Here is a 19,824-nt window from a genome sequence, read left to right on the forward strand (position 1 = left end):
AGAGAGTGAAAATAGGACGCGACGCTGTTTCCGCACAATGACTTTCCAAAGCGGGGGCGCATCCAATATTCATGCCTTTATTTCATCTCGGTGCTTATGCAAGAGGCGACACACTCCCAATAGAGCCGTCTCTGTAAACAAAAAACATCCCTGACACTTACTTCCCCTCGTCTCCGCTCCCTGCCCCCTCGGCTCGCCCCACGGGACGCTCCATTAATGTTGTGCGAATGGAGTCGGAGGATTGGTTTTATGCATGTGGGGGTGTTTTTGTTAAAAGTGGAGCAACCCCCCCCCCCCCTCCTGTCAGAACACATACAGTCCCGGAGCACCGCTGGTTCTGGACCCCGGCCAAACATTCCTCCGTCTCTAGCGGCCAGGTTGCCGTAGCAACCGGACCAGTGCGGATGTCTGACAGTGGTGGGTCAGGATTTTTTTTTTGTGTGTGTGTTTTGTTTCAGAGACTGTTGTGCCATCACAGTGGCCTTGGAGCCACACAGCGCTAGAAGCAGCATTCACTGGACGGAGAGCGCAGTCGGCAGTCTATTGATCGGGCCTGCGGCAGATCCCGCGCTCCTGGCTCGACTGGGAACGCCTTTGTTTTTCGGTCGGCGCTGGAGGATTCTCGCTAGCTTGACGCTGCCAGTGACAAGCGGTGCTGGAAAAGACGGGGGAAGTTTCATTCCAAAATGAGTTCTCCACCATTTGAAAAAACTCATGCCTGCTCTTACAAAATGACTGCTGGCATGAAAGTAAACCCCTTTAGTGGTTCCTATTAAAGGAATGAATCGTTTCAATCTTTGGAGGATGGAATCACTTGTGTTTTTGAAATATTGTCTGATCAATTTCAGACAGCAAGCTTTTTCCATTATGGATATGTAGCAAACCCTGCAAACACACACACACACACACACACACACACCAGCAGGCATCTGCCCCAGAGTTTGTGTGCTTGCATTCCCAAGAAGATTATGACAGCAGGGATTTGATTCCCATCATCTAAACAGATTAATCCTGGGTCCTAAAGTGGATCGTATCATTAATATTTCAGCAATAACACCCCATCTGCAGGGTGATAAAAATAACCTCACACATCGAGTGCGCGTTTTAGCCGCCGTGGCGTGCCGGTTCGCCTTTGATCGCACTCTCGAGGCAACCCACAGTCGAAACCTCATCCTGAACAGGGGGGAGAGTTGAGGTGAACTCCCACACAAAGACATTAAAACTGCAGCACATTCGCCTCTTGCGTGAAAACTGACACAAATATCCTGCCGGTATCCTGCCAGAGGAAAATCACTGAGAGACCAAACCACGCATCCCTCACATAATTCCCCACTTCCAACGGCTGAAACAGATCTCTCCACTTATTGGAGGAAAAGCGTGATCAAATCAGAAACAGAGAAATGAAGAAAGCTTTCCGTGACCGCTCCAACACGGCATTTCATCATGGAACTGCGGAGGTCTTGAGAGCATTAAGTCGACGTGGAGCCTGTCCAGCGCTTCAAGTCGAGGCTTTAGAGTGGAGAGAGAAGTAAAACACAGCCACGGTCTGGTTCCCAGTGTCCTAGTGCGAAGCCCGGCTTGGTCTTTTGACTTAAAATGGAACAAAAAGATAAACTTAGCAGTAAGATGATTTAGAGAAACTCGGCCCTGACAAAAGAGCCTGACAAGTGTTTCAGACACGCTCCATTTTTGACGCGACACTTGATTGATCGCTGTGGGGAAATTCTCTTTTTGGCCGCTTCCACAGGGCGGCGTCTTGCTCGAGGACACTACAGCAGGGCAGATAGTTGCCGAAAAAAGAGGCTTTAACCCCAGTCCTCTGGTTGAAGGACGGTCTCTCTACTCACTGGGACACTGTTCTCTCCCTTTAATCAGATCACAATGATGTTTGAGGCTTATATGAGCAAAAAATGATGATTAATATCTCCAAAGAAAGATAACGCTAGGAAAGGATTTCTGCTTCTTACATTGCAAACAACTTCCTAGTCAGGCTGTGATGCAGGATGAATTTGTTTTGCTCTATCCTTGCATAATATTTAGGAAATATTGCTCCTGTAATGCATCCTCACATGTATATTGCTATTCCTCAGCCTCCTGTTCTTCAGGGACCAAGAGAAATAAACTTTTCAAAATAAACTTATGTCATTTCAAACCTTCATATTAAGAGCTCAGGAAGTTACTCGGCTTCAACAACTGATGTCATCTGACTACCACTGAAGTTTCTCTTTGTTGTGATTCCCTTGTCTCTGCTGCAGTTATTATTGGAGACAGGTGACACAATTGTAGCTATTGTGCTGCAAAGCGTGGGAAAGGAAAACAAGGCTTTTACAGCTTTGCTGGAGCAACGCCGATCCTGCAAGTCTGTGCTTGTGGTCTGATCAAAGAAGAGTGTGTCACCCGTGACAGTTTCAGCGGTGTTACCTTGTTGACGGACACGCTCATGCCTTCATGTTAAATGACTGAAACTCTCAACTCAGTCAAGCCTACTAAGTTTTCTTTGGTCCGACACATAGAGGTAAAGGATTTCTGCAATTGATTTGTTTAGATTCACACTACAAACTCGCATTTTCAGGCGTTCTTGGTGCCGTTGGCGACGTTATTTGATGCCATCTGAGTTCAAATGTCAATGTTCTCACCTGGCCAAATGTACTGAACGAAAGGAATACGCTCCAGAGCTTGAATAAAGCGCTCCAAACATGCTTGGTGTGAACATGCACTTAGAGGGGCGTGCACGGACACACACACATACATAGTTAGACAGACAAAGAAGGCAGACACACACGTTATCCTGAAAGCATGCACACACATGTAATCGTACACACACACACACACGCACACGGTGACCAGGTGAGGCCTGTAATTTCAGCCACACACTCAGACAGCCTCCCTAGTTAAGTCAGCACAATGCTGTTCTTTCAAGCAGCCTACGTGACGGAGTTGCAAAGAAGGAGAGAGCCTGCCTGCCTGCCTGCCTGCCAGCTCGCCACCGCTATTGATTCCCTCCATCTAACCCCGGTGTGTGTGTGTGTGTGCGTCAGTGAAATCGGTCCCCCACTCCAGCTGCAACGTCTCCCTGCTCTGCATAAACTCTCTGCCCTCCTCCTTCAGGGATGCACTTGTTCACCCCGACAGCAAGTGCAGGAAAAGGCAAGTGTCGCTTTAAGAGATCATGTTTATGTTTATGTGCCTTTAAACTGACAAGAGAGCACATCAGAGTGTATGAAGTTGACTCTGTAACATGTGACATCTGACACAAGTACTTGTGTCACAACATGAGCTGTCGATATGTTCTTAGACTAATCACCAAGACAAATTCCTGTACATTTATTCTATTTGTAGGGATGGGACGATTTATCGAAATTCAATATATCGCAATACAAAGATGTGACAAAACGTATCGTGGGGCAGAAAAATTAATTGTGATATTAGCTACATTTTCTGCTGTAATAATCACAAAGCCCATCCAAATTATATTATTTGCACTTTTTTAATGACATTTTAAAATTATTGTTCACATTCTAGCAAGCTAATGCCATTGCTAGAAAGATTTGTGGCTCAGAAATAAGCATAATTCTGCACAGTCAGACTTTGTTGTCATTGAACATTATTTATTACATCGTATCGTATCATGAACCCCATATCGCATATCAAATTGTATCGTGAGATAAAGATATCGTCCCATCCCTATCTATTTGGCACTTCTGTCACCAATATAGACTGGACAGAGAAACTAGCATACAGGCATGGCAGACAGCTTATATTCTCACTACCAAGGACCTTGTCATGAGTCTGGGGCTATCCTTTTGTGGCTGCACACAAGCTAAAGACGATTTAGTAACATTTCAATATGTTACATCCTAATCCGGAGAGTGCGGCTCCACTGCTGGAGGCTTTGCTAAGCTCAGCACCCAAGAGATATCGTAAAATGCCAAACCAAAAACACAGCCGCCCAGACCGGGCTGTGAGAGGGAAGATGGAGGTTTTAAAAGGACTCTCTGGAGCGAGCTCAACCACTAATGTTCTATCAAATGAGACCTTGAGGACCTGAAAAAGCAAAAGGAAAAACATAATAGAGAGCAGCCGTGACATTTGCCTCACACGAGGGGGTTCTCGGCAAAAACCCGCCGAAACACCATAAATTATCCACTTGTGTTCTCAGGCGACTGGGGGGGAAAGAGGAGAAAATGTGTGCTTCCTTTGAAAACCACAAAAGTGCTGTGAGTGAGTGTGAGTAAATTTACCACTTGGCATCACTAAATCATTCCTATGGATGATGGATGAACTGCGCTGCCAGCTGGGGAGGAAAGAGGAGGAGGAGAGGAGAGGAGAGGAGAGGAGAGGAGAGGAGAGGAGAGGAGGGGAGGAGATGAGGGGAGGAGAGGAGAGGAGAGGAGAGGAGAGGAGAAGAGGAGAGGAGAGGGGAGGAGAGGAGAGACTGCAGGAGAGGAGAGGAGAGGAGAGGAGAGAAGATGAGAGGAGAGACTGCAGGAGAGGAAAAGAGGAGAGGGGCGGGGAGGAGAGGAGAGGAGAGACTGCAGGAGAGGAAAAGAGGAGAGGGGCAGGGAGGAGAGGAGAGGAGAGACTGCAGGAGAGGACAGGAGAGAAGATGAGAGGAGAGACTGCAGGAGAGGAGAAGAGGAGAGGAGTGGAGAAGAGGAGAGAAGAAAAGAGAAGAGAAAAGAAGAGGAGAGGAGAGGAGAGAGGTAAAAGAGGAGAATATAGGAAAGGAGAGAAGAGAAGAGAAGAGAAGAGAAGAGAAGGGGAGGTGAGAGGAGAGGAGAGAAGAAAGGAGGAGAGGAGAGAGGGAAAAGAAGAGAAGATAGGAAAGGAGAGAAGAGACGAGAAGGGGAGAGGAGAGGAGAGAAGAAAGGATAGGACAGAGGGAAAAGGGAGAAGATAGGAAAGGATAGAAGAGAAGAGAAGAAAGGAGGAGAGGAGAGGAGAGAGGGAAAGAGGAGAAGAAAGGAAAGGTGAGGAGAGAAGGGGAGAGGAGAGGAGAGGAGAGAAGAAAGGATAGGACAGAGGGAAAAAAGGAGGAGATAGGAAAGGAGAAAAGAGAAGATAAGAGAAGAGATGAGAAGAGAAGAAAGGAGGAAAGAGGGAAAGGAGGAGAGGAGAAGAGAGGAGAGGAGAGAAGGAAAACAGAGTAAGAGAGAGAGAGCAAGATGAGCGGAGAGGCAGAAAATAGAAGCAGCATGTGGAAGTACAAGTCAAATTCGATTTCATCTGATTTAATCTGAAGCTTCTGAAGGCTTCTGACCTGAGTGGTTGAGAGGGGTCACAGGGAGTCACGGCAACCCAGTTCCCAGCCGCCGTGAGAGTGCGGCTTAAAGACCGAATTTAACACTAATGAATTAATGTCCTCATTCACCATGCATGTCATCATGAGACTTGGATTTACAGCCAAAATCTATCCTGACTTCACGCTCTTCCAGGCTCTTCTTTGTGTATAAAAAGCTAAAGCTAACCGCCTCGAGGCAAATTTCAACCCCAAGATGTCATGCAAAATACTTTTCTTCTTTGCATACCGCTTCTGGATGTGTTCCAGTCATGCTTTTTACTGCATTAGCTCTTCAGAATGGTTTCCAATATAGCCATATTTTACCCATACAGGTTGTTGCTCCCTCCTAATTTCGGCGCAAAACCCACTCTGCTGGCAACTTTACCAAAAGCTTCTCTAAAAACCCCTGTCTCCCCCCTTTCCTTCCTCTCACAAGACTGACTTAATCAAATAAATCGAGCGGTGTTAACACCAAAGTAGGTCCACACACGCTGCATTAACCAGCAGCTCATTCAGGGGTTTTCCTAACTTACAGCCAGAATAAATTGTATTTTATTTGTTTCAAACTTGACATTCTCCATCCTTCCCCTCAGCACTTTGAATGACACATTCATCATTGCATCTTACATTTCAGGCATTTGAACTGATGCCCTTATCTAGAGCTACTTAGAGAAAACATTTCCGTGTCTCTAAAGGTAAACAGGCTAAGGTTACACTTGTCATTTCAACGTGATATTTACCACAACGTCAAGGCCTTCAAGTGCCAAATTCAGCTGGGAAACCAGAAGTGAGACACTTCACCCCTCTGCACCTGAGGCTATGAAACCTTTTGTACAAACATTTTGTACAAATAAAGCCTTATTTTTAATGAAGATCTTCACAATGAAGCAAATATTTAATCTCTCACAATCAAGTATCAAGTATGCCTATGTTTTTGATTGTCACACAACAGGAAAAATTACTTCTGGGTTCTACATTTATTAATTTGCATGGACTGCTGTGATACAGTGATGTTTATTGCTATATATGTATGCAATATGCTATAAGCTATGTTTGCTAATGTTACTGCATTCTGCATATAAGAGGCGAAGACAGCTGATCAACTGGGGAGCGAGAGAGCTGAGATCACATGCAAATAAAGTGATAATTAGATCTATGTGATCACCTGGGACTGTACAGGATCTGTACTTGTTGAGATCTGATTCTGAAGAGCAAATTTTAGAGTTCATGTTACTGTATGGCTACACTTGGCCTCAAAATGGCTCTTATGTGTCACCTGAGACTGTATTTATTTGCATCTGTATGCATTACTTTTTCCCGCTCTCCCTCTCCATCTCTTTACATTGCTTGTGTGCACATTGTGCTGCACTGAGTCCAGACTGTGTAGAAAAGCCAATCACAGTAAGAGCCTGAACACAATCGCAATGCGGCAAAATGTCACTTCAGGTCGTCCTGGTGTGACCGGATGATAAAAGTTTAACTGTAGCCTCAGATTTCTGAAGGTAAAACCTGGTTGCATGAATGAGCCACAGCGCATGAATCGGTTGTGTTGCTTCAGTCCCGCCTAGTCTATATCGGTCCGACTTTAAATACAGCCTGCCATCCGAGCGCTAGAAACATGTAATCTAGAGCCGCTGCTAGTCCATAACACTGGAAACAAAGCAAACCAGAGACAGAGGAGGGAGAGAGAGAGAGAGAGAGAGAGAGAGAGAGAGAGAGAGAGAGGAGATGAGAGAGGAGAGAGAGAGAGAGAGAGAAAGAGAGAGAGAGAGAGAGAGAGAGAGAGAGAGAGGAAGAGAGAGAGAGAGACATGTGTGCACACACAGCTGGTGACACACTTGTTGTTGTTGTAGTTGATATGAGAGAGAGAGAGAGGCAGAAAGAGAGGGATGATAATGGGAGGGGAGAGTGAGGCGCACATGTGCACACCCAGTTGTGACACACACTTGTTATTGTCATAGCTGAATGTAATGAATGAGAGAGGGAGGGAGCGATGAGAAAGGAGAAAGAGGGAGAGTGAGAAAGAAAGGAGATGTTGATGATGAAGAGAGAGAGAGAGGAGCACACGTGTGCACATGCAGCTGGCGACACACTTGTTGAAGCTGAATATGAGAGAGAGAGAGAGAGAGAGAGAGAGAGAGAGAGAGAGAGAGAGAGAGAGAGAGAGAGAGAGAGAGAAGAGAGAGAGAGAGAGAGAGAGAGAAGAGAGAGAGAGAAGAGAGAGAGAGAGAGAGAGAGAGAGATCAGATCCACCTGTTGCTGCTGCTGTGCTTCAGGCCATCTGAATGAGAGCCGCCTGGCTCACGTTCAAAACCACATCCACCGGGAATAATACACACACACACACACTACATGACCACAAGCACAACACACACACACACACACACACACACACACAGAAACAAGCAGACACACACACACACACACACACACAAACACAGTGATGTAGTGCTAAATGAAGCGGTGAGGAAACTATGATGTCCAGCAAGGCAAAAACATAGATTAAAACTTAAATTATATGTGCAGGAAATCACTAATTTATATTTTTTCCCATAAAAAACAACGTATACCATGAATTTAGGTAAAAAAAGACGTATATCTGCTTGAATTATACTTTCTGAAAATCACTAATTTATGTTTTTTTCCCCACAAAAACAATCTTCACATCAGTTTGATACTATTTACTACCATGAATTTAGGTCAAAAAGAGGCATATCAGCCTGAAAAGGTGAGTAAACTCTATTCTGGTTTATACACACATCAATGCTTTTATGTACACACACACACACACACACACACACACACACACACACACACACACACACACAGTTGCTCACTCACTCGCTCTTTTGCTCAATCTCTCCCTGTATTTCTCTCACTCACAGACACCGAGACATACACAGACACAGACAGACAGACACACACACACACACACACACACACACACACAGTGCATCAAGTGGAAACCTGCATCAGCAGCACCGTGCTCCTGCCCTTCCAGACATCTGGTGAAAAAGCGCGCCAAGAAAACCACACTGGGCATGTGCAGAATGCGGATCACATTAAAGGCTTAAAAAAAGAACAGGCCAAACCGCCACAGCCACTACACAATATCAATCACACACACATACAGGCTTGTGTTACTCTGCTTGTGAGGAACATTCATTCATTAAGTCAAACCCAAAGCAACATCTGACGTTGTCCTTTACCTAACATTAACTTAACCATAAATCAATCCGCTGCCTGTAAAACGGTCCAAGATGTCCTCACTTCTGCAAAAAGCCCTCACTTCAAAGTACTTTGAAATACAAGTTTACACACACACACACACACACCTTACTTCTCCAAACGTAAGATCCCATTGTAAACAGTAAGGTGCACTTCAGTCACAGACCTGCCTTCAGTCAATACTGCAGAGCAAATACTCCCATAGTGTGCAGGCTGAGCTAAAGGGCAGGGGGCTCGCTGTAAAATCTCCATACAAGGTGACGTAACTGTTCAAAGGGCACACACACACTACAAACTGTAACATAGGACAACGTTACGGTGTCGCTGCGTTACAAGAGTTTGCTTTTGTGCAACTCGACGAGTAGAAGAGAGAGAAAGAAAGATGCACATGCAAAAGTCGAGTTAAGTGAGCTCAACTTGACAGAAACGGACAGTTCAATATTCTCGATCGACTGTCGAATCAAGTTTCCCCGGTGATAAGACGCTTGTTATCGAGTGAGAGAAGGAATAATGGATTGGGGAGAGGGAGTGAAAGAAAATGGGGAGAAAGGAAGAAAGGGGACAGAAGGGAAAAGGGGCAGAGCAAAAAACGATCAAGTCTCTCTCTACTGCTACTGCCTGACAGCGTAAACCAGTCCGTCAGCTGATATCCAGCTGGTAAAGATGATGTTTCTGATTCTGATAAGATCATCTGACTTCTGACTAACAGGCAGCCCAATAGTGTTGTATATCACTAGTGTGTATTTCCTCATTCTGAAAAAGGTCAGAATTATTTTCTGATCAAATTTCTTTTCTCGAACGATTCACGTGGGTGACCCATTTTGGTTATGGATTTGTCTCTCACTGGGGTCACTCATTCTAAAAATGTATACAGTCACAGTAGTTGTCTAGTAAGTCTGTTTGGATAAAAGCACCAATGGCAAATATAAGACTGGCAGCTATGTGACCAGTGGATTCTTCAGGCAAACAATTAAAACAAACTAAAACAATGGAACTATAGAAAATTCCCGAAAACACCGTCGTTCTCAGCTAGTTGTAAAACAGCAGTGCAGCTAGTTAGTTTCATAATCACTGTCTAACAATGAGTCTGTTTTTGATAAATGTAGCGCTGAGACCTGACTGTCTCAATTCAAACCTCACAGCAGCGTCCACCAGCAAGTTTTTCACTGTGAACTTTACTGCACCTCTGGCATTTAACAGTACCATAAGTGCACACATTTTTAGCATGCGTGGGGATCAAACCCTTAATTGTCCCTGCAGCACCTTCGCCAAGTTCGGCCACTAGAGCAGCAGACCTCAAGGAAAGAGAATCAAACAACAGCATTACTTATATTGGCTGAAATATAGGCCGTTAGCTCAGAGATTGTTTACTTCAGCAAAACCTGACCCAACATGAGAGCCGCTGGCCCGGAGGACGAGAGCTGGGAGAGCTGCAGTGAGGGTGTGGTGGGCCGCGGTTATATTAGGGTTTTAACAGGCCGCTGACTGCTGTGCTTCTGCGGTTACTGTCACAACATCTGTCACTATGGACACACAAATACGCACAAACACACACACACACACACACGGCACACACACAGTTGTAACTTCTCCAAAACTCACTGGGTTAAGAAATGGTAACCGCCGGCAAGAGAAAGTGAGAACTGATTTCACAAGTTATTTGTAACGAGGTGAAAATTTCTCCCGCTTGCTTCAAGTTCATAAGGTCTTCTGTGATCTCAATAACAAATGATCGACTCAAATTTTAATTAGCAATACTTCCCTCGACTTTGGCAAGAGACGGAGTTTAAATAACAGGCTTCTGATGAGGGCATTTTCTCTCTCTCACCAAAAAATCTGATTCAACTTGAGGAAGCTTCGTCTTTCTTTTAACATTCAGGACGCTGCAGGATCTGTGTGATATATCTGTATATAGCTTTAAACGGACATTCCCTGGGCAGGACATATCCCCCCTCCCCCCTCCTTTAACTTACGGGGCTCTGCAGGATCTGTGTGACGCGTTTCTTCTGCTCCAGGACGTTGAAGTCCTGCCGGAGGTCGGGCGACATGTTCCTGGCCCTGAGGTACTCCGGGTCGTTGACGTTGACCCGGTCGAAGTAGCGCTCCTTGGTCCCTCCGCCGGGCGGGGGAGGGGTGGTCACCACCTCCTGATGGCCGTCCGCACTCATGCCTGCTCCGCCGCGCTCGCTCTGCCTCTGCCGCTGCAGCTCCGACTCTCACCTGAGGAGAAGAAGAAGAGAGGTGGAGAAGTTAGAATAAGGATCAGGCTTTTTTGAAAGGTGACACAAGGAAAGGAGTACAGACAGGTGCAGCAGCAAAGCAGGAGCCGGGATTCAAACCAAGGTAGTTGTGTGAACATGGTATATCAACATTAGACAACACAGTCATCAGGAGGCGAACAACAGTTTTGACAGTCTCATGGTCTGATGTCTATTTTCATCCATTTCATTTTGACATTGTGCACAGGTTTCATAATCTGCTGTTTATTTGGTATCAATGTGTTGTTGAAAAATAGTTGCTCAGGTAGGATTATGTGCTAAAACACAGTAATGAGTACCTTTATTAATTCCCCAAGGGGATTAATAAAGTGCTATCTTATCTTATCTTAAAACAATCTTCACTGATGGACAAGCTGTGATGTTTAATATCGGGAGTAAGGAAACTTACTTTACGCGTTACTGGACTCTAACATGTTAACGTTAAAAGATAAATAGAAAAAAGTGAAAATCCCACAGCATCTTGTGCAGACAACATGCTGCTAATTGAAAAACATCAATCCAAGTATGCTTACTTACTATTTTAAAAACAGAGCAATGGTCTCGCATTGCATTTTAAAACAATGATTGACAACACCGGCAGCACAAGCTATGTTGCTATGGCATATTTTTGGAGTAAGTGGAGAAAGCAAAAGTACTCTAACAAATTACTTCTAATAATGAGTAACTTTGTAACTAACAAAGAAAAGTAATTAATTACTTTCAAAAGTAACTTGCCCCAACACTTAATTAAATTCCCTTTCAGCTCAATAAGTTCTGGAGGATTCTCATTGAAATTCAAACAGTGAGAAACTTTTGGCAGGAGACAGTCCAGCTTATTGACAAATAACATAATGAATGCTCCATCATTAGCAGATGACCTGCCAGTGACAGTGAGTGTGTCTGCCAGACAGGAAGAGGAGGGGCTGCATGGTTGGACAGGCAAACACAAGGACGCCAATAACAGACCCCACCCCCCCCTCCTCCCCCCACTGTCCTAATAGCAGTATTTTGTTCCATACACTCTGGTCCCAGTGTAAACACACAGACGCAGCACTATCAACAATCACACAACACTTATCAACATATAACGCACTCCAATGTGTGGAGCAAACAAAGTGTACAAGGAGAGTTAGAGCAGTTGTGTCTGACCGTCCGGGTCACGACTGGGTGGGACCGAGTTAGTTTACTCTCTCCGTCCGTCTCCAGGTCAGCTGGTACGACAACAAACACTTCCCAGGATATGGGAATGGCTACAATATCCTAATAGCATCCAATGTGGCTGACTTTCTCAACAACGCCTTGTCCTCACGCCAAGGGACCGGGCCAATAAAGAGATGAGACATAAACAAACGTAGGCTAAGTGCTGGTTGATGAATATACAGAGAGCAGAGGAGGGAGAGAGAGACGGACAGACTGCATTTTCCAGCGTCCTTTGCGGCATGACTGTAGTTGTAGCAGCGGAGGATAAGCTGGTGGCGTATTAGAGAGGGGCGGGGCTTGTGGTAGCTCGAACAGATGGTGCCTAGACTTGGAGGGAGAGGGAGAGAGAGAGCGAGAAAGAGATCCCACTGCTGTCATTGTCTTCAAAACCCCGCTGGTCACTTTATTTGACAGCCAGCCCGCTGAAGTTTTACGGCGACTCCTTCTCTTCCCTCCTCTTATCCTTGTCTGCTGTTAACTCAATATGGTGGGAAAGACGGGGTTGGGGAGGTGATTTGTTTTGACGCGCGCCGTTAAGCTGCTCATTCAGGTCAAATGCCACTTAAAACGATGGTTTAGAGAAGTGGAGTGACATACAGAGTGACAGTGGATTGGGTATAGCGGTGTGGTGTGTGTCAATTCAAACTGGCCGTCCAGGTACATGGGGAGCGCAGATAAATTAAAGCGTTGCTCCCAGTCTTGTTTTATGTTGACAGCAGTGACAGCCAAACGTGTAAAAGTTGACAAAGGTCAGCTACCATCATGACAGTCTCCGAAACTCCACTATAAAACAGATGTTTAGATTTATTTCAGTGACTAACTAAAAATGCGTGGTTTGGATGGGAATCTACATCCGTTTTCACACCTGGTTCAGTTTCCTCCTCCAGGGTTTGAAAAAACTTTTGAAATAACAACTAGACCTAGACCTTGTTGAGACGATGGTGTCGGCACGAGAGAATGTGATCCGACCGCGATCCGACCCGACCACAGGAAGCACTGTGCATTATGCAATGAGTTATTGGTTAAGGATGAGTTTTACCCTGAAAGAACGTCCTTTACCGCACCGATTTCCTGAACAATAACGCAAATGACTGCTCCAATGTGGCTTTTGTTGATAGATTGCGGCCCGGTTTAAATTTTGCCTTGTGAAACATAACCAAACCAATGCGTAAATGAAACTCGCACGACCCCACTTCTCCATTCGTATCTATAGAAACCCGCTGTGTTGAGTCTTGGCACGTATGGCTACTTTCTCCCTGTGCTCCAATTTAAATCTGTAAGAAAGCCAGCAACAACATTTAACACTTCCTTTCTGAGGGATTATCTAACACATACAAGCAAGACTTCCTTCCTAATGTAACCGAACACTCATGAAGTCTGTGTGTATTTAATGAAATGGGTCTGGAGTGAACCATATGCAAATGAAGCCAGGATAAGGAAGACAGGTTCCTAAAAGGCTCTTCCTAAGGAGAATACTGACTAGTTACTGGTTACATACCAGAAGAATCATCACTATCCCAAATATTAACATTCACAGCATCTATGAATAACCTCCATTTTTACATAACACAACATATAGGCGGATTTAGTGAATGTATTTATCCAAGCGCCTTACAATAAAACCCCTTTAACCCTTGCAGCATTAGTGCCATGCTCTCTATATAGGAACACAAATTAAATGGCCTCGATTTGAACAGATTGTTAGGGTAAATGTTGAGGCTTGAGCATTTTTAATAAGAAATCAACATCCAATTCAAAAGCCTGACTCTTATGTTGCATCACAGGGCTTGTATAGGTGTTGTATGTATCATCAAAATGTTAGTAAGGTGCCTCAAATAATATTCAAACTGTATTCACATCATTTAGTCCAGCAGTTAAGAGACTTTCTTGATAGCCAGCCCAGATGCCCAGAGCGACACCAGACACGACAGTATGCCAAATATGCCAATATCGAGCCAAAGCCTGCTGACCAATGGGATGCCTCCTTCTGGCCCTGACAAGGGGGGAGGGGGCTTGGGAACTTGATAATTGCCACGAAAATGACACATCCAATCAGAGCCCAACGAGCTGACGGATAGCCACAGACACACAGCGAGCTAACATCTTCCCATTTTAGAAAAAACATATGACAAACTTACAAATGTGACAACTCTCTGGTGAAGAAAAAAAAAAAACGGCATTTCAAAATGCCAAAGTTTCCCTTTCAAGGTCCTACATTTCCTATATGGTCTTAACCCTAAACCAGTCAATCCATAGGAATCCCCTCTCTCTCTCTCTCTTTCTCTCATATCTCTCTGTCTGAACCTGATCCCCCTACTAAAGCTGTGATTTACATGGAAATGAATAAAAGCCCCCCCAAAAAAATGCTCTTAAACTGAAGACAGCTGGGCAGCGCCGCGTTACGTAACCTGATATTGAATTCATCCTCCCGCCGGCCTGCACTGCTCTGCTCTGCTTACTGAGTGGCCCTGCACAGGACAGGCTGCAGTCTGATCGAATATACAGTACAAACTAAAGTCACTGGTGGTGGTTCCATAGTTAGGGAGACAAAGATGGCAGAAAACTAATGAGAGGTAAGGAAAAGATGTGTGATTAAACTTTATGGCAAAATGAAAGGTGCAAATGGGTAAACTAAAAAGGAGACAAGACTGTGAAATGATTTGCTGTGGTACAATACATCAATAATTTTACATTTTGACACTTAATGTGCTGTTGCAATCATTAAAAGTCGCTCCAATGCCTGAAAATGTCAAATTTAACTGAAATGCAAAAGATAAAATCAAGCAAAGTGCATCGAAGCAGAAGGTGGAAAGGGGAGATTGACAGCATGAGCACGAGATTGAAATTCTGCTGGATGGGTGGAATCCCACGTAGTCGAATGCAACAGCTGCAGCCTCTCCAAAATAAAGTTACACGCCCCCCTCTGGCCCCCCAACACCCCCACCCTCACACCCACATTTCCAAAGCACATACTCCCATACAACCCCTCCCACCATCCAGTGTTTACACCACGAGCCAGGCTGCTGCTGTTACTCCCTCGAGTGTGGAGATGAAAGGCCTTTAACCACAGACAGACACACACACACGCACACACACACACACACTATGCCATCCCATCCCTGCTCTGTCACAAGACATGCAGATCCAGCAGCCCCCAGCATGTGCCGTCCCTCCCTCCCTCCCCCCCTCTCTCTATCTGTCAATAGATCATTGTCCCCGTCCCAAACCCTCTAGCCGGGGGTTTCAGCGCGCCCCAGTGCATCCTGGTCCCATCCAGAGAAATCGACGGTTGAGAAGGTTTGGGGGGGGGGGGGGGGGGGGGGTGGCGGGGGCAAAGGTCACAATCCAACCGAATGAGGATGGAATCAGATACTGATGTTATCGTGTCAATGTTTCCACTGTAAATCTCATGCTTCGTGACAGATTTTCTTTTGCGATTTATTGAAATGTGACTTGAATGAAGTAAACACAATGAAAAAGTTTTGCCAAAAGTTTTGGAAAAATTTGTTATGTTTGCCCCTTTTCAGATTTCCAGTCAAATGACAGCAGAGTATTGTAATTGATTTATGGTCCATTAATTTGTGGCAGCCAGACGGGGCAGACTGTTTGCTGAGGGGCGGTAGACTATGACCGCAGCCTGAGGCAAGGTGACCGCGACCTTTCACCCCGTGACCTATACTGACCCTCCCCCCTCCCTCCCTCTCTCTCTCATTTGTTCACCAGCGCTGCAGGCACAAGATGTCTTTATCTATGGGGAAGCTGTCCGTTCTCATATAAACAGTTGTTTAAAGGCCGCTGTAAACCAATCACAGCTTAATGTGTTTTCGGTTACTAGGAGTCACTTGATAAATGGGAGTGAGAGAGCCGGAGCCTCCATCTAGCCCGGCCTTAACCTTTGGCTACAATAGACGAGGTCACTGCATGACAGGGAACCGTTAATCAAATATGCTGCAGGATTCTTGCATGTATTATATAGAATTAGTCAGGCATAAATGCATAAACTACACAAATCAATAAACTAATTCATGACTTTAGGTGAAAAAGGTTCTACAGCACAGTTTCTGAAACTATGATACCCACAGCAGGTATTTTCAGTTTTAAAAGCACCTGTATCCCATGGTGCGACAACATTTTAATAGCACAATCAAAATGGACAGTATAAAGAATAGACAAGATAAGACACACATGGCATAAGTGACTTAAAATATCTATCTATCCTATGAAACGTCAATAAAAGCGGGGCCACACTGACGTAAAATCTAAGCGTGACTGCACTTAAAAGTTTGTTTTTTCTTTCTTTTTTACAAGTAGTTCCCTCTTCTATCTCTATATATTATGGAAGCTAATGACACCAATACAGAGAGCTTACCCACAATGCCTCAGTACTCCTCTGACATTAAGAGCTGGATCTGAGCCAGCGGTTCAAACAGCCTTTCTACACATAACACACAACTCTCCCTCTTCATCTGATGACAGCCAGCTATTCTGTAGCCTACATATACCTCTGTCTATCTGTCGCTCTCTCTCTCTCTGTCTGTCTGACTGTGTCTTTAGCTCTCTCTCTCTCTCTCTCTCTCTGTCTGCCTCTCTCTCTCTCTCTGTCTGTCTGACTGTCTCTTTAGCTCTCTCCATCTCTGTGTCTCTCTGTCCATCGTTCTCTCTCTCTTCGCCTTTCACTGTACAAGACGCTTGACACATGCAAACTCAGTAAAAAGACACAAACACACAGTAAGACTAATACTGAATAATATCATACACACCGCACACACGCATACAAAAATACACTCTTGTACTGGATAAGACACACACCCACCAACACACCCACCCATACACACACACACACCTCCTACTCATATCCTTATCATGCCTGGGGGAAGCTTCAAAGCGTGGCTGCCTGTGTCTCTGCTAGCTGCCGCCCCTAAAAATAGACAGGCAGCCTTTTGGGTTGTGTTTCAGACCCAACGGCAACAATACCAGGAAAGAATCTGTACGTCGGCTAATTATATCCACACTCACACGCGCTGTAAATGGCACAGCGAGCATGCAGGCACGAATCCAGACACTGCAAACGCCATAACTCCGGTGAGGGCCGGAGGCAGAGCAACTCGTGCACACACACACACACACAAACACGCAGAAGGAGAAGGTGTGTTTCCCTGTCGAAAAACAGGCTTGCACGTCAGATCTAGCAGTGAAACTTGGGAGCGTGTGGAAGCCGAATGCGCAGCGGCTTACAGATCCTCCAGCGGCTTTGCTATGAGACGGGGCGAACGCTCCCTCCTGAGCTCACCAGCATGCCAGTAGTGAAGTGTTTCCTCTGCGACCGATACATAGCAGTGGTGTTTAGTCGTACTTTTTGGTGCTGGTTCCCTGTCCATCCTCGTTTTAGCGCTACGTTTGGTTCTGGTGCCGGTTGCAACACAGAAACTATTCTTATTTGGATCATTTGTTATGATAAAAGCGGTGTTTCTGAATCACTGATTTGTGTTTTGGAGGGAAAATGTGCTAAAGACTGGTTAATTTGACATTTTCCCTAGCTATGGTGATAATGTTCTTGCTGTTGTGACCCACCTGTGCTGAATGAATGTAGTCTTCCTTCACACACGGCCCCTACTGTTGCACACATTAGAGATAATAACCAGGGCTAATCTTCTCTGCAGCTCACACTCACTGTGCCGCGACTGCCAAGCATGTTGGCCAGTGCGAGTCAATAACACTGGCTCTGTGTGTGGGAGTGTGTGTGGGAGTGTGTGTGTGTAATACTAACAAGGAATTCCCCTAAAATTACAAATCAGCGTCAGGGATTGTAACCTTTGGATTCCGGCTCTGGCAGCCTGTTAGAGCACAAAAAAAAAGCAGGAAAACTGGACTCTCTCGTTAGAAATGAATGGGGTTGAACGTTCCCAAAACTGGAAAACCTGAAAACAAAAACCACCCTGAGAAATCCCATCCCTAAACAATACATTCCAACCACCCGTCCAGCTGTAATAACACAACAAACTAGAGCACAAACAAATAAGCCGAGTCCAACCAACCTCGTATTTCCTCCTCGGTCAGTGAATGGGACGGAACAAGCGGTAGTAGTAGGCAGCCGAGTCAAAACACATGTCTCTCTCTCTCTGTGTGTGTGTGTGCGCTCAAATCCCAACACTGACTCCCATAGAGACGCCGGGAAAAGAGAGGGAGAGAGAGAGAGAGAGAGGGAGGGAGAAAGCGGGATATGAAAGGCAGAAAGAGAGTGAGAGAGCCAGGCGACAATCAGAAAACCAGTCGGTCCACTTGTCTTTCCAGATTTTCCATATAGATCCTCTTTGGTCGAGCTTGCCAGCAGATAGCAGATTTGTTTTCTCTCAGATTCCTGCGGACTCCGCTCAATGGCCGACCGACCAGAAAGAGGTATATCAACAGCTGTGAGTGTCTGTGAGTGTGTGTGTGTGTGTGTCTGTGTCCTCGGCGAATGTGGGTGTGTGTTTGTGTGGAAAAGAAGCTAAAGGAACCACGTGACGCGGGCTTAATCCCCCGCCTACTGGCTGGAAGCGCACACACACACACACACACCGATTCAGGCACACAAACACACACACACACACACACACACAGGCTGCTAGACCAATCACGGCTCAGGCGCACACACACCAACCACCCCTCCTCCTCCCTCTCCTTCTCTCTCTCTCTCTCTCCCTAGCTCCCTCTGTCTAGTCTAGCCTTTTTTTCCCCTCTCTTCTTTCTTTGATCCATTCACTTTCTTGTCTCTCTTCCACATTCCACCATTCTCTTTCTCCCTCTTTCTCTCTCTCTCTCTCTCCCTCTTTCGTTACATTTCTCACCCCCAGCGACTGTACTAAAGGTCAGTGTTTATGAGTTTGGCCGGCAGCAGTGTGACTACAGCAACACAACCTGCTGCGGCCAAAAAAAAAAAAACTGCACGGCCTTTACTGCCACCTCGGTCCCTCGGGACGAATGTAAAGCGAACTGGAATACGAAATGCTACAGAGAAATGCAGGAGGACATTTTTAAACAGGAATGTGATAATTTACTGATCCCTGGAGGGAAATTCTTGTTTCATTGCCCCCTTCCACAGGGAGGTCAGAGGTCAAGGTCAGCTATATACACACACATCGGCCCAGAAGCTGGTAGTGATTCAGTGTCTCGCTTCAAGCAGAACTCCGGCCATTTTCAACCTGGATCCTATATTCTTTTTTGGCTTATCAGGGTGGCAGGTACGAGCCTCTGTATTCTACTGAAACTTCATCTAATTTTCAACCTGGATCCTATATTCTTTTTTGGCTTATCAGGGTGGCAGGTACGAGCCTCTGTATTCTACTGAAACTTCATCTAATTTTCAACCTGGACCCCATTTTCCCATTGTTTTCCCTTTGATTCCCAATTGATTCTGACCAAAATCTCATCCACTGCTTCCATCGTTTGCCTGGGTGCGCGTTTCTACAATACAGTCCTACAGGGCCAATGGACACTCCAAAAATCAACCCTAAAAGTGTCTTTTTCAACACATTGATTGCTCAACCTGTAATGAGACCTGTTGGTTAAACGATGTACATGAAAATGATCTAAAGTCATGTCTTCCTCGTACAGTTTGATGACACCTTGGCCGTTGCTTTAGTACTACCTTGTTGACTCTTTGCTCTTAGCTCAAATTAGCAGGTTATGCATGCAGAAGAAAAACAAACAAACCAGGCGGTTAGCAAGCTGTCAACAACCGATTAGCCAAACCATGAATGATGCCGTTTGATTTTCACAGTATCACGCTTGTCACCGACTACTATGCAAATTGACATGTAAATCACTAATACGTATCATGTCACACTCATTCAGTTTACTCTAGATGTAATGATCAAA

The 19,824-nt window shown here is 45.3% G+C and overlaps 1 protein-coding gene across 5 annotated transcripts in view; it reads right to left on the reverse strand.

Annotated features, from left to right (window-relative positions):
• Positions 1 to 19,824, reverse strand: part of add3a (adducin 3 (gamma) a) — a 125,738-nt gene that overhangs the window by 31,685 nt on the left and 74,229 nt on the right. For 3 of the 5 annotated variants that reach the window (XM_078282716.1, XM_078282715.1, XM_071896237.2), the window contains one exon: positions 10,483 to 10,729. In XM_078282716.1, coding sequence (XP_078138842.1) covers positions 10,483 to 10,677 — 195 coding nt within the window. In that variant the 5' untranslated portion in view covers positions 10,678 to 10,729. Of the gene's footprint in view, positions 1 to 10,482; positions 10,730 to 18,002; positions 18,402 to 19,824 lie in introns of those variants that run through there. The other 2 variants (XM_071896239.2, XM_071896235.2) reach the window with 1 other exon arrangement.

This window comes from Centroberyx gerrardi, chromosome 3 (genome assembly GCF_048128805.1).
Source record: "Centroberyx gerrardi isolate f3 chromosome 3, fCenGer3.hap1.cur.20231027, whole genome shotgun sequence".
NCBI classification, from domain to species: domain Eukaryota; kingdom Metazoa; phylum Chordata; class Actinopteri; order Beryciformes; family Berycidae; genus Centroberyx; species Centroberyx gerrardi.